Source organism: Corvus moneduloides, chromosome 19 (assembly GCF_009650955.1).
Source record: "Corvus moneduloides isolate bCorMon1 chromosome 19, bCorMon1.pri, whole genome shotgun sequence".
NCBI lineage: Eukaryota > Metazoa > Chordata > Aves > Passeriformes > Corvidae > Corvus > Corvus moneduloides.
Genome location: NC_045494.1, coordinates 7,327,925 through 7,342,462, shown reverse-complemented (window position 1 = coordinate 7,342,462; position 14,538 = coordinate 7,327,925). Strand labels below are relative to the sequence as shown.

Genomic DNA, 14,538 nt, shown 5'->3' with positions numbered 1-14,538 from the left:
GCCCAGAGCCACCCACATGCCCTCCCTGGGGCTCTCTGGGGTATATGGGTGGGGGCAAACCCCGCCGTGCCGCTGCGGGGTGATGCTGAGCCCCTGCACCACATTGCTCCCCCGCAGTCGGAGATGTTGCTCCAGCACCAGTCCAACCCCTGCCTCATCAACAAGGCAAAGAAAACACCACTGGACTTGGCCTGCGAGTTTGGGCGGCTGAAGGTGGGTGCTGTGGGCTCTGCCCTGTGCCGGGGGCTTCTCTGGGGGCTGCTCTGGAACCCACTGGCTCCTCCAGGAGCAAAGTGCTGGTTCTGGTTACGACTGTTCTCCCTCCACCACAAGACTCAGAGTCTGGCAGGCAGCACCTGCCTCCTCCCATGGCCAGACACGGCCGGATCCTGAACCTGGGAGCCGTGGGTTTTGCCCCTGACCTCGCAGCAGGGCAGCGTCAGGCTGGGAGAGAAGCCAGGAATTGTTGCTCCCGGTTCTCCACAGCCTCCCCCCACCCACCCCAGCTTTGCTCACAGTTAAGCACAGATAGGCTGAGCTGGCTAATCCCAGCAAGCTCTGAGCATCCAGCCCTACTCCAGGTCCCCAGCACAGTTTGTGGGGACAGGGCCACCTCATGCTCTGGGAGACCCTGGCCCAGCCAGCACCACCGGGTTGGGCTGGAGCATGGCCAGCCAGACTGTTCTGTACCCCTCTGGGAGGGGACCAGGGGGATATTTCCATTTTTGGAGTATCTATAATGTCTGCAGCTATAAACAGGGCAGTAAAAATAACTCCTCTGTGCCTCTGGGTTGACCTGAGATGCTGAGAGTTGCTCTGGGCTGGAGAGACTGGAGGTTTTTAGGGCTTGGTCTGAAAAGCCTGATTATGGGAAGACTATTTCTGGCTGTTGTGACCTTTTATAGCCCCTCACGATAGTGTGGCCATGCCAAGCACTGTCCAGCTCCAGCCAAGCCTGGGGCTGTGGATGGAAGGGAGTGGCAGGATGGGGAGTGGTGGGCTGGCCCCAAGGATGAGCCCTTCACTGGGAGGGTGCGGGTGGGGGTACGTGCACCCTGTTGCTCACCAGTGTCTCATGCAGGTGGCCCAGCTGCTGCTGAACAGCCATCTGTGTGTCGCCCTGCTGGAGGGACAATCCAAGGATGCCACTGACCCCAACTACACCACTCCGCTGCACCTGGCAGCCAAGAACGGGCACAAGGAGATCATCAGGTAACTCCCTGCCCTATGCTGAAAAAACCCATCTGGGCTTCAGTCCTGCTTCCTCCCAAACACATCTTCCTCCTGCAGGCTTCAACCCCTCATCCCCAAAGCAAATGCAAGGTCTTGTCCCCTTCCCACCGCAAAGCAGCCAAATGCCTGATGTCCATGTCCTGCTGTTCATACCTCTCCCTCCTTCCTACCAGGCAGCTGCTGAAGGCTGGGATTGAGATCAACAAGCAGACAAAGACAGGTACAGCCCTGCACGAGGCTGCGCTCTACGGCAAAACAGAGGTGGTGCGGCTCCTGCTGGAGGTGAGCGTGGTGGGGACGGAGCTGCGTGGGGGGACAGCCCCTGGAGGTCACCCAGCACCCCTTCCCCTTGGTCCCTTGCCTCCCTTGGGTGTGGTGGCAGGGAGGGATCTGGCCTTGACCATGACTCCTCCCGGGCAGGGCGGTGTCGACGTGAACATCAGGAACACCTACAACCAGACAGCGCTGGACATCGTCAACCAGTTCACCACCTCACACGCCAGCAAGGACATCAAACAGCTGCTGAGAGGTGAGGTTGGGACGGCACTGAGAGGGGCTTCTTCCCCGTGGGATCTGCCTGGGTTCCCAGTGCTCCTGAACAGCCTAAACCAGTGCCAACATCCCAGTCCCCTCTCACATGTGCCCCCATCGTGGGGCAGTGTCCGGGGATCGAGTCCTTCCTGCATTATTAATGTTTTCTTCTCTCGTCTCCTTGCTCTCGCTTTCTCCTTCTGCTCTCCCTGGCCTCCTGTCCTTCCTCTCTATGCTCTGGCACCTTCTTTCTTCCTCTGTCCCTTGCCTTCAGAGGCATCAGGAATCCTGAAGGTCCGAGCTTTGAAGGATTTTTGGAACCTCCATGACCCGACTGCTCTCAATGTCCGAGCAGGAGACATCATCACGGTGAGGCTGCTCTCTGCTCCCCATCCCCCTGCCCCACCATGGCTCCAGGTACCAGCCCCATCCCTCTTGTCCCATGGCAGGTCCTGGAACAGCATCCAGATGGCCGATGGAAGGGGCACATCCACGACGCTCAGAAAGGCACCGATCGGGTCGGGTACTTCCCCCCCTCCATTGCTGAAGTCATCAGCAAGCGGACAGGTCAGTGGCCATCCTGGGGACAGTCCCCTGTGTGAAACCTTCCCAGCCTTCCCAGCACCTCCTGTCGGACAGGCCCTGCAGCCCTGGCTAGCTAGGGGGGAATGGAAGGACTCGGGGGGTGTGCCATGGGTGGGGTACTAATCTGGGGGTTGTGGTTCAGCTCTGCCCCCCTCCCTGCCTCCTGCATGAGCTCTGACCACGCGTGTTTTGTCTTTGAATGCAGGCATGGTTGTCCCCCGCGTGGCACCCGTGCAGCAGCGCCAGGGTCCCCCCGGGGCCCTCCTGGCCCCCCCTGGGGGGCTGCAGCACCTCCCCGACGAGTGTCCGCACCCAGCGGCCCCGAGCGGTCCAGCGGCCTTTGGCCACCTCACCCTAACCCGGACGGCCCCAGGCCCTGACAGCTCAGGTCAGGGGAGCACCTGGGGAGGGAGAGGGGCTGGGGACCTTCCCCTGTTCCCAGCCCTACCTGGGCAGGGGCACAGGGGGAGACTCTCCCCCCACCTCTCCATGGGGAAGCAGCCAGATGAGAGGAAGCAGATGCAGGAAAAGGGAGTTTTGGGGAGCCCTTAGAGCAGCCCCTTCTCTCCCTGTGTCTCAGCCCTCTGTGTGTCCCTTGCCAGCCCAGGTCACCCTGTCTGTGTTGTGCATGCTGGGAGGTGGGAGGGAACTGATGCATTGTCTGTGGCTGGAGGGATCTTGTGGGAGACTGTTTTTTTACTGGGATCACTGTGTTGGCACACGGGTCCTTGCTGGGGACCTCTGTGCCCTGTGTTACCCCCAATCCCGGGGTGCTGCTGACAGGCTCCCTGCTTGCCCCGAGCAGCAGGAGACAGGAACAGTGTGGGCAGCGAGGGCAGCATTGGCAGCATCCGCAGCGCTGGCAGCGGCCAGAGCACCGAGGGCACCAATGGGCAGAGCACCAGCATCCTCATCGAGAATGCCAGGGTAGGTACCAGCCCCTGCTCCTCCTGTGCTGCTTCCCTGTGCTGGCTCAGGCTGGAGATGGAGCCCTATCCGCTTCCATGCCCCCTCCTAGCAAAGGAGGGGCTGCTGGAGTTGAGTATCCTACACCAAACACCTACTTGGTGCCAGGATTCAGCAGGGAAATGCTCCTGGGGGGACCCCAGTTGTCTCCCAAAGCACAGCTGGCCTTTCTGAGTGGAGCTGGAGGCTGTGGTTGGCATCACACAGCATTTCCACCATGTGCTGTGTCACCTGAGAGGATAATAAAAGACCCTGGGCCAAATCCTGCCCATATCTCTCGCTGGGGACCAGCCTGTTGTTGGGTGAAGCTGTGGCCAGCAGCCCAGCATGGGGACCCCCACTCTGCTCCTGGGGGTGTGACAAAGCTGGACTCCAGAGCGGGGTCCTTCCTCCACTCACTCCTCCTCTCCCTCAGCCTCTACCCTCCACTGGTGATGACCTTCAGCAACACCTTTTGGGATCAGAGCCACACAATGGGACCTCCCCGGCAGGTGAGAGCTGTCCCTACTCCGTGGGGCCTTGGGGACAGCTGTCCTCCCAGCCCTAGGGGCTGTTCGCTGTTTAAGTGCCCCTATGACAGTTCTCCTCTCTCCTTTCTGCCAGGGCCACAGGGCCTCCAGACCCCAGGCAGCTGCCCCCCTGGAGACAGGCTCTTCTCCCACCAGTTCTTGCGTCCTGAGCAGCTCCTCGAGGGGAAGGTAACTGGGACAACTGGGGAGTGGTGTGCTGGGTGAGAGGGCCATGTTTGGGGCACTCAGCTCAGCTCTCACTGCAGCGGGGACACAGAGAACTGGGTCTTGAGGACACTGGGGACAAATGGGTCTTGCCCAGGGAGATACTGTCATTGTGCCTGGAGCAGCCAGGTTCTTCCAGCCCCTGCAGCCACCATCATGGGCTGTTCTGTGTCCCATCCTCTCCCCAGGATGCAGAAGCCATTTACAACTGGCTGCGTGAGTTCCAGCTGGAGTCGTACACTGTCAACTTCCTCAATGCCGGCTACGACGTCCCCACCATCAGCCGCATGACCCCGGAGGTGAGGCAGCTCCTTCCCCACCCCGAGCTGCCTGCAGTGGGTACCCACTGCTCTGAGCTCCCTGAGCCACTGCTGACCACGGCCCCACTCTGCTCCCATTAGGATCTGACAGCCATTGGCGTGACCAAACCAGGCCACAGGAAGAAGATCTCCACGGAAATTGGGCAGCTTAGCATCGCTGAGTGGCTGCCCAACTACATCCCGGTGAGTCCCTGGCAATGAGGCTTTGGTCACCCCCTTTTTCCAAGTCTTTTCTCAGAGCTCTCTGACCCCAGGATAGGACAGGATGGGGTCTGTAAGTAAATACACACTGCAATGGCTTTGATTGCATTAGAGCAGTCAGAGGCACCCTAAAAACACAGTCTCCTGGGCAGGGCAGGGCAGGGAGGGGACGCTGAAGGTGCTGCCCATTCCTTGATGCTCACAGCAATGGCTCCATGCTCTTTCCAGGCTGACCTGATGGACTGGCTCAGTGCCATTGGGTTGCCTCAGTACCACAAAAAGCTGGTGAACAACGGCTACGACTCCATCACCATCGTGACGGACCTGACGTGGGAGGATCTGCAAGAGATTGGCATCAACAAGCTGGGTGAGTCCCTCCTGCCATGCTGGGGTGGCCCAGGGCAGCCAAGTTTCCCACCCAGGTCTGTCCCCACGCCCCGTTCTCCCTCAGGCTGGGAGGTGCAGGCATGTCCTGAGCGCCCGGAAAGGGCAGTTCCTAGCTGTCCCTAAGAACTCTCCTTGGCCAGCTGGAGCTGGGCCCAGCCAGGTAGATGCCAGCAGTAGTTTGTCTCCTCCCATAGGCAGAGTTTGGATAACCCCGAGGCCTTTGCCCCGGTGTGTGACATAACTACTACTCTTTTTGCCAGGAAACAAAGGCCTTGGGGGCTGGAGCTGACCTGATGTCCCTTTCCTTCCTGCAGGCCACCAGAAGAAGATCATGTTGGCTGTCAAGAAGCTCAGAGACCTCCGCAAAAGCCTCAACCAAGCAGAAGCAACTCTGGCAAGACGCAAAGTCCCCGGTTCCCTGGACATTGTCACCATCGAGTCGCTGGAGAATGGGGAGTGCCAGTCCCCACACACACCCAAAATGACAACCTTCCAGGACAGCGAGCTCAGCTACGAGCTCCAGACGGCCATGTCCAACAGCTGCCACGAGACACTCGGCATCAAGAGCAGCCAGGGAATGTCACGGAGCCAGGAGAGCATCGGGGTGCGGTCGCGGGGCTCGGGGCACTCGCAGGACAATGTGCTGTCCCGGCGCCTCTCCAGCCCCTCACAGGAGAGCCTGGGCAGCGGCGAGAGCAGCAGCAGCAGTGGGCAGTCCTGTGCACCCCCCCGCAGCAAGGAGAGCCCGGTCAGCCTGCAGGGCCGGCCCAGCCCTGAGCCCTACGGGAAGCTCCTGTCCCCTGAGGGGCTGAATGGCTTTGCCAATGGCGGCGGGGGCAGCCCTCTCAAGGAGAGGAACCTACCTGAAGGCACGGATCAGTACTCCCGGCCTGTGGCTCAGAAAGGAGCCGGGACTCCAGCAGTCACTCCCTGTACTCCTCCCCAGACTCCCAGCAAGGGAACAGCCCCCTATGTCTTCATGTACCCGCATGTCTCCCTGAAATCCCCAACAGTCCCGTCCGTCCTGGGAGCAGAGCAGCCCAAGGCCCTGGCACACCCGTACCCCTCCGTCTCCCCTGGACAGAAGAGCAGCCTGCAGACGTCAGCCCAAAAAGGCTTCTCTTACCTGCACAGCCAGTGCGGCCCCACGGAGCCGCCCACCACAGCCCCCGTGGCCGGGGAGCAGCACAACGGGGGCGAAGGCTTGAAGCACAAGAAGCGCTCGCACAGCCTGAACCGCTACGCGCTGTCGGACGGGGAGCACGAGGAGGAGGAGGGGGCCCCCAGCAGCACACTGGGCTCCTACGCCACGCTGACGCGGCGGCCGGGCCGCAGCCAGATGCCGCGGGCCTGTCTGCAGGCGGATGCCAAGGTGATCCGCAGCCAGTCCTTCGCTATCCGGGCCAAGCGCAAGGGCCCTCCGCCGCCGCCTCCCAAGCGCCTCAGCTCCGTGTCCAGTGCCCTCGCTGCCGAGGCAGATGGTGAGCAGCCCCCCAACCCCGAGCGGCAGCCCGCAGCCCCCCAGGATGCAGTTGACACAGGTAACACCCCCAGTGATGCCGGCCGTGGCAGGACAGTGAAGAGCCTGGCAGCTGCGCTGGAGGGAACACCAGATGCAAGTCCATCCAAGCCCCTCCTAGCCCCAAAACCGCTGCACCTGACTCAGGACTGTCTCCCCCGGGCAGATGTGGGTGAGGAGTCCCACAATGGCGGTGACACCAGCAGTGCCACGCTTCCCGATGGCAGCAGGGACCCCTTTGAGAGTGGCAAGCCACGGAGACGGACAGTGAGCGAGCCCAGCGCTCCTATGACAGAGGTGGCTGCGCAGGGTGAGCGGGAGGATGCCTGCTCGGACACAGAGGAGGAGGCCAAGCCGGGGGTGTCCTCTTCATCGTCCCAGAACAGCTCCAGTGAGTGCATCCCCTTTGCAGAAGAAGGCAATTTAACCATCAAACAGCGGCCAAAGCCCAGCGGGCATCCCAAGGCCGACACGGCCGTGCTGGACACAGAGCCTGGTTCCCAGCCAGCAGAGCCCCAGGGGAAGGAGCCAGCAGCCCCCGCTGTGACCAAGGAGCCACCCGTGCTGGAGTTCAACCTCACTGAGTCGGACACGGTGAAGCGCCGGCCGCGCTTCAGGGAGCGGGAGCCGCTGCAGGCGGTGCTGAAGGCGTTCAGCATGGCAGGGCAGGCAGAGGCGGGGGGCACCCCCACACCCCAGTATGCCCAGGCCCAAGCTGTGAGCATAGCGGGCCCCCCGGCACCGGCAGCACGGCCCGCGCCAGCTGGGGATGCCTTTGATGATGACAGTGTGGAGTTCAGGATTGCTGAGATAGAGAAAAGCATCTTGTCGCTGGAGAAAGGGATGAAGAAGGCCCCGAGCCCCACCAAAACCCCCAGCCCCACAGAGCTGGTCGGCACGGCCGTGGTGAGGACACCCACTCCAGGTATGGGGGTTTGTGGAGCTGTCTCCAAGGTGGTGATGGTAGGGCTCCCTCCCATGTCGGCATGGGTGGTGAGGAGGACCTGTGTCACCACCTACCATGAGTCCCCTTCCTTTGCAGATGTCCCTGCCAAGCACACCTCCGTGGCATCCACTAAGCTCGTCTTCTCTGGACCCAAGACCATCTACCAGCAGGTCCTGCAGCCCTCCCGCCACACTGTTGCTCCCTGGGCGGCCACCGAGGCGGTGCCAGATATGATCGGGTCCCTGCCCACTCCCGGCTCACTGATGCTGGAAACGGGCAGCAAGGTGTCAGCAAAGCCTTTGGCAGCTGTCCCAGGGGCCACCCTGGCCCAGCAGCGGCTGGAGCAGACCAACTCCAGCCTGGCTGCCACACTGCAGGCAGCAGAGAAGAAGATAACAGTGGAGGAGGCAGAAAGGTGAGGGAAATGCTGGAGCTGGGCCCCTTGAGGGGGGTTGGGAAGGTCCCAGGGTGGGCAGGAGAAGGGCTGTGCATGGGCACGTCATGCCTGCACCACACAGGTCACATGTGCTCAAGCCCAGCTCTGTGTTGAGTTCTTGCTGCTGGGTTGGATCCAGCCTCGCCAAACCTTCCCCATCACCACCTGCAGCCTTTGGGCAGTGCTTTGACTCTCTCCCTTTCCTCCCCAGCCACCCTGGGACTGCGCACTCAGCCAAGAACATCTTGGAAGACATCAGCAACATGTTCGACGACCTGGCCGACCAGCTGGATGCAATGCTGGACTGAGGCTTGCTCCCTCCTTCCCCTCCCTGCCTCTGGCTGCTCCACCAGTGCCCCTCGCGATGGGGAAGAGAGAATCTGGCACCAAGTGGTGCCTGCAGGTCTCTCCAGCCACCTCCCTCCCCGCACTTTGCACTGCGGCTGGGAACACAGCTGCCCTCCTTGCCCACCCCTGGCTCTTGTGTCACACGTGCCAGCGTGGCCTTGGGCTGGTTTCTGAGGGGGTCAGGCATTTCCCACCAGACTGGCAGCAGGAGGAGAGCCCAGAGGGGCTGCACATGCAGTCCTGGAGGCCACGGAGAAGCCCTCGTTCCCTTGCACAGAGCTGAGGAGCCTCCACAAGGGACCTTTCTCTTTCCCTGCTGCATTGTTCAGTCCTGCCTGTTATTATTTATCCCCTGCCAACAATGTGTCACAGGAGAGACCTCCCTGGGCAGCCGCCACCGAGCTGGCGATTCACTGAGCAGCCCCAGCCCTGGCCAGGCCTGACAGCAGCTAAAAGAAGACAGGGCTTGTCGCAATTTGGCAGCTTGCGGAGCGAGGAGGAACCTTTCTGCTTTATTTGCCGCTTTTCCAAACGCGTCAGCGTCAGCCAGCATGAAATCCAAGTGGATCGAAATCCCTCCAGTGGGACCCACAGACCCCTCGAGATGGGGCTGGCACAGCCCGCGGAGCAGCGGATACTCCGCCACAGCCCTGCCGGACATGGGAGCCTTCCTGCCCCTTCCCAGAGTGATGAGGATGGTGATGGCAATGCCAAAAACCTGGGAATTTGGGCCAGTCTGTCTGGATCGTGCTGCTCAATGGAGTTTGCCCCCTGCCAACACTGTGCCTACGCAAACTCCCACCCTGGTCCTTCCAGAGTGAAGCAGCAGCATGATTAATGCTTTCAAAATTTTTTTCTCCCCTCCCTTATCCCTTTTTTTTTGGGAGAAAACAGTCCCTTTTCCCAGTGCCCCTCCTTTGAGGAGCTGCTGGCACAAACCCCGCCGTGAGCATTGTTCAACAGTAGCAGCGTTTGGGACGTGATCCTTCCCCGCGGCTGTGCAGCCCAGCGGGGGAGCTGACCCCGGATGCACCGGGGGAATTCGGCTCGGGAGCAGCTCCCGCGCGCTGGATGCGGCCGCAGCCCGTGGCTGCAGCGGGGGAACGGCAGCGAGAGCTGCCTGCATCCAGGCGGGAGGAGCGGCTGCATCGCTCCGAGACACATTTCTCTCGCAGGGGCTGCTCAGTAGTGCATGGCTAAATATGTCCAAGAGCCCCGAACTTGGCTCGCGCTCGGCATGCCAAGCAAATGAAAGCATCGGAGCACCAGAAGGGAACCGAAGATTGTGCTGAAGTGCCATTTGCTACAAGAATTCCAAACAAAGGGAAAGAAAAATCCACATCTTTTCCTTTAAAAAAAAAAAAAAAAAATCACCAGTGCAAAACCAAACTGGAGAGGGAGAAGGTGGCTGAGAAGGCAGTTGCTTCCCAATCCTGTTGGGAGTTTGTGGCTGGACTGGACTGTTTGCAGCCCCTTGTGCTGTTGTATGGGAAGGAGAGCAAAGCCCACCTGAACATTCCTGAGGGTCTCTGTGCCCGAGGGCAGCTGAGCTGCAGGCAAGAGGTGCCAGCCCACCTTCTGGGCTAAAAAGCAAAGACAGAAAGCCCTGAAAAAACCTAAAATCCTATCGTTGGCCAGGACTTGAGGTCAGTGTGAGGCGGGTAAGACACTTCTTCCCTGGCTCTGATTTCTGTTCCACACTGAGTGTATCCACTGTCCATGTCTGAGTGCCACGTCATGAACATGATGTTTTCAAACAGCTACAACCAGTGGCACTTTATCAAGAGGTTCACAGAAACCTTTTAAAACTGATTTTTACTCTCATGAGTCAACCTGGGACAAGCCCAGGTTGGTTTTTTTTTCCAATGTTGATAAACTGTAAATGTTTTTTTTTTAAAGGCCAATGTATATATTTTAAATGTGATTTATTATATATATTTACTAACCAGAACTGCAAGTCTTGGGTCAGGGATAAGAGGACACTGGGGTGGAGCTGCCGCTGTCTGAGCCACCTGAGGGCAGCACAACGCTGCTCTCATTGTCAATAAGGGAATTAAACATTTGATTTTGCAGAAGAATGCCTATTTTTTGAGCTCTAGATCTCTATTTTGAAGCTACTGTATGGTGTGTAAGTTATGTACACTGCAACTGGGACTTACTGACCCCAGCTGCACCTGCTCCGTGCAGCGAGACAGTGAGGGGAAAAAATAGCCCATGTAATCACCAGACTGACAACAGATTTTAAACCATCTGCTCTGTTTGTGTTAATCATGTGTTTTGTTTTCCACTAACATCCATTAAGACTAAATTCTATTAAACAGTGGGGCATATTTTACCCTTTTGATAGTTTTGCCTAGTTGTGTCCTTTGTGTCAAATGGCACAAGCTTGTTTCCTACTGCTTGAAGCCCATCAAGGATCAGCTTTATCCTGTCCCTTGAGTGCTCCAGGGTTCCTCAGATCATCTCCCCTGGTGAGTCGCAGTCACCTCCAGTGAGGTTAATGTTCAGTGTGAGTCTCGCCACCACGGCAGTAACGTGGTGACAGCACTGGTGTCGCAGTGCCCAGCTCTGCCCATGTGACACCTCCACTACCCCCCTGTGCCAGGCAGAGCATTCCCCCCTCCTCCTGCCTGCTCAGAGTGCGGCCACTGTCACCCCAGGGCCTGCTTTGGTCAGGACAAGCAGCCCAGGCCTCCTTATCCCACCACTGCTTGTCTCCAGTGCTCCCAGTGCCTCTTCAGCTCACCCTGACCTTTCATCCATCCTGAGGGATTCAAACTGTGCCACCAGTCTCAACTGAAGCAGTGCCTGGAATCCAGGAAACCACCACGTAAGCAAACTTATTCTGTAGGAAGAGGCCTTCAGAGATGGACAGATTTGCCCAAAGCTGAGCAGAAACTGGGAAAAAGGCCAGAACTGGATCCCAGGAGCATCAAGCTCTCAGGCTGTGTCCCTACAATAGAAAAATCACACCCTGTGACCCCAGCAGCCACAGACATTTTTACCTCCTTGCTTTGTTGGGTGCAAACTTGTTCCCACTCTTGGGTGTGTTATCCAAGACAATCATTTATTGCCATTCATATACTGGATGCTTGTGGGTCTGGGTTTGTTTCTTTTTTTCTTTTTTATACAATTTACAAGTTTTAATACAAATGAAATATTTTTACATACATCCCAAAAATTTAATATAAAATATACAGCATTTAAAAACATTTTGATGTAGGAAATTTCCTTCTGAAGCCGTACACCCTGACCCTTGGACACTTCAATGGCTGAGGGAAGGGTGGCACTGGCAAGACCATCCAAAAGGTTCCATTCATACACTTTAGCTCCCTCCAAGTCTAGCAGGGGAAGGAGGATGCAGGAAAATAAACATTTGTGATCACCCAGAGGAGGAAACCTTGAAGGTGCCTCCTCCAGCAGAAGGTGTGGCCAGCAGGAAGCCCTGGAATCTGCTGCCTTTTATCACCTACAACAGTTCATGGCACAGGGCAAGAGCTGAGGTCTGGGTGGGGAGAAAGTTGGGACAGCAGTGAGCAGCCCTGTGCTGCCTCTGACTGCAGCTCAGCTCTGTCACAGAGGAGATCATATCCCACTTGTGATCCAACCCTGGCATCAGGAAGGAAAGCTGATTTCTCAGGGCCAGGTGTCACAGATCTGGAGCTGGCATTTAGTGCCAGTGAAAGGTGGCAGCCTGTTCTCCCTGAGCCCTGCAGGTGCCAGGGGAGTGAGGGCACAGTCCAGCCTGGCTGGCAAAGCTGGGCAGACACTGCTGTGGTGCAGGGGAGCAGCCCTGTGCTTCCCTAGGGAGCTGCTGGCTCCCTATCCCATGCAATCCTGCCAGCACGGGATCTCCCCAGCTGCAGGAACTGGGTTCAGGGCTTGGAACACCCCCAGCTGCCCCCCTCCAGCATCCTCAGTGTGTCCCCAGAGTTCAGGGGTTGGCTGTACCCAGCTCTACTCCTCTACCAGCCCCACAGCAGGGTGAGGGTATTGCTTAGAGACACTCAGACGTGTCCGTGCTCTCTGGTTATGCTGAAAAGTGAGGAAGACGAGGTGGAGCAGCAGAGCAGAGCTTGGGGGTTCCAGCCAGCTCCCTGCCTGCCCAGGAGGGACCAGCTGCCAAATGTTAATCTCAGCTACCAAAGGGGAAGTAACAGCCAAATATTGTAGTGTTAATGTTGGGACCAAAAACAGGGCTAGGATTTACCAGCTTTAGTCAGTGTTTAGAACTAGAGTCAACATCTCCATGAGCTGCAAATATTCTGGCAGCCAAGCCTGTGTGCTCCTGCGTGGCCCTTGGCTGTCAGCCCACAAGGGCACCAGTGCTCCCAGTACAGACAGGGTCTGGTCAGAGCTCAGGAGCTTGTGTGCTGCACTGGGGCAGATGATAGCTGGCTGCAGCCCTCAGGGGAGGGTCTCTCCAGGCAAAGGAAGAGACCTCCAGAAAAACATTGAGCAGATGTTGCCCAGGGAGGTTGTGGCAATCCCTGGAATTGTTAAAGGTCAGGTTGGACAGGGCTTGGAGCAACCTGGGATAGAGGAAGGTGTCCCTGCCCATGGCAGGGGGTGGAATGAGATAAGCTTTAAGGCCCCTTCCAACCCAAACCATTCTGTGGTTCTGTGTGAAGGCATTAGCACAGAGGGGAGAGACTTCCCAGCACTATCACAGACAGATATGATTGGGGGGTTCCCTGTGCCTTGGAGAGCAAGTAGTGGATGCAGCACAATCCTGGGATTGGGAAAGGAGCCATTCACCAGCTCTGTATTAGTCACAACTGCAAGTTGCAGATATCCTGCCTGGAAAGACGTCCCCTCCATCTAGGGTGGGATAGGCAGGGCTCAGGCTTTATCTGGAGCTGTGGCTCTCTCAAGCAGGCACATTACTGAAGCAGAACAGCAATTCGGATCACAAGCAGGAGAACAGCTATAAAACCTCTCTGGGGGTTGTTAAAGAAGATAAAAGCTGGTTCAACAGGGCTACAGGAAGTTGAGCCATGCTGGCTCCCTGCAGGCAGGCAGAGCTGCCCTCCCTCTGCACCAGACCAGAGGATCACAGGCAGCTTTTCCCAAAGCCCTGTCTCATCCCTCTTCTGACACAGCCAGCACAAAGCTGTGACAACGACACTAGAGGGCAGGGCTGGCTCAGCCCGGCTGTCCAGAGACCCTCTCCACTGTCCCCTCGGGAATGTGAGCTCCCAGCACTCCTGAGACTGCAAGAGGGATGGCTCCTTTGCCCCGGGACACAGGGCAGGGAGGCGGGGAGGGCATGCACAGGCACGCACACACGGAGGGCAGGCAGAGATGGAAAACAAAACGGGTTTCAATAGAGATCTCCTGCTTCAGCAGCCCTACTGGTTCCAGATTCTCCTGACAGGCCCAGGAAACCCATCTGCTCACAAAGAGGAAAGGAGTCGCTTCGTTTTAGCATCACCATGATACTAACAAATACCTCTAGCAATAAATAAATAAAGGAGGAGCAGCCAGAACAGGCACCAGAGCTTGCAGGCTCCCGTGAGGGTACCTGGCAGGCTGGGGAGGGGCTGCATACCTGTGGGGGGATCCCTGCCTGGGGCCTGGGAAGGTGCAGATGTAGTTTTGCCAGGAGGCTGTCAGGTTTGCATGTGTGAGGGAAAACTCCCTGAGCCTTTGGTGCAGCCACTCTCCTGGTGGCTGTTTGGCCCTGGCTCCAGGGAACTTGAGCTGGGTGCTTTTAAAATGGCGAATTCATCCCCAACTTGGTTTCAAACTGCAACTTCTGCCTCTTTTGGTAACGGACACGGACCCTGGAGAAGAAAGAAGAGAGTCAGTATGTGGAGGGGTGAACGGCAAGACTGTCCCACTGCCACTCCTGAGCTGCCAGTCCCAAGAAGCAGGGAAGCCCCTGGCCTGGGCCCTATGGTAGCCTGGGAGGGGAATCAAATCCAGAGAGCAACCCATGGTCTCAGTCCTACCCCATCCAGCTAAATCCCATCTCCAGGGACACCAGACACAGCACAGAAAGGTCCAGAAACCCTTCTCGGGAACTGAGATGGTGTCTCTATCCCCATCAGGGTTCCCTGTAATCCCTGCTGCTTTTCCTCCCCAGCCCATTTCCTGAATCAATGTTCATTAGCGTTGACTCCCAGCTCCGGCTGCTCCCCGTGCAGGGAAGAACAGCCAGTCACTCTGCCTGCTACTCATTCTTGGCTTCAGCCACTTCCCGTGAAAACGAGTCTCACAGTCCAGGCTCTGTGTGAAGGCACACTTCCTCTGCTGTGATTCAGTGCCTCTCTGTCCTCATGGGACAAGATGGAGAGAACAGCCCTCCCCAATTCCATACTTGTGTTGCA

The 14,538-nt window shown here is 57.9% G+C and overlaps 2 protein-coding genes across 13 annotated transcripts in view; one reads left to right on the top strand and one right to left on the bottom strand.

Moving 5' to 3' along the window:
- Positions 1-10,552, top strand: part of CASKIN2 (CASK interacting protein 2) — a 38,089-nt gene extending 27,537 nt beyond the window's left edge. For 3 of the 8 annotated variants that reach the window (XM_032129348.1, XM_032129351.1, XM_032129353.1), the window contains 16 exons: positions 118-213; positions 1,082-1,212; positions 1,407-1,515; positions 1,654-1,762; positions 2,039-2,133; positions 2,214-2,331; positions 2,555-2,737; positions 3,155-3,276; positions 3,731-3,806; positions 3,919-4,013; positions 4,238-4,348; positions 4,451-4,552; positions 4,799-4,937; positions 5,272-7,401; positions 7,519-7,837; positions 8,070-10,552. In XM_032129348.1, the coding sequence (XP_031985239.1) occupies positions 118-213; positions 1,082-1,212; positions 1,407-1,515; positions 1,654-1,762; positions 2,039-2,133; positions 2,214-2,331; positions 2,555-2,737; positions 3,155-3,276; positions 3,731-3,806; positions 3,919-4,013; positions 4,238-4,348; positions 4,451-4,552; positions 4,799-4,937; positions 5,272-7,401; positions 7,519-7,837; positions 8,070-8,166 (4,032 nt within the window). In that variant the 3' untranslated portion in view covers positions 8,167-10,552. Of the gene's footprint in view, positions 1-117; positions 214-1,081; positions 1,213-1,406; positions 1,516-1,653; positions 1,763-2,038; positions 2,134-2,213; positions 2,332-2,554; positions 2,738-3,154; positions 3,277-3,730; positions 3,807-3,918; positions 4,014-4,237; positions 4,349-4,450; positions 4,553-4,798; positions 4,938-5,271; positions 7,838-8,069 lie in introns of all 8 variants that reach the window. The other 5 variants (XM_032129346.1, XM_032129345.1, XM_032129347.1 and 2 more) reach the window with 3 other exon arrangements.
- Positions 10,553-11,252: 700 nt separating this feature from the next.
- The window catches only part of TMEM94 (transmembrane protein 94), a 50,432-nt gene continuing 47,146 nt past the window's right edge, over positions 11,253-14,538 (bottom strand). For all 5 annotated transcript variants that reach the window (XM_032129356.1, XM_032129355.1, XM_032129354.1 and 2 more), the window contains one exon: positions 11,253-13,992. In XM_032129356.1, coding sequence (XP_031985247.1) covers positions 13,920-13,992 — 73 coding nt within the window. In that variant the 3' untranslated portion in view covers positions 11,253-13,919. The remainder of the gene's footprint in view (positions 13,993-14,538) is intronic.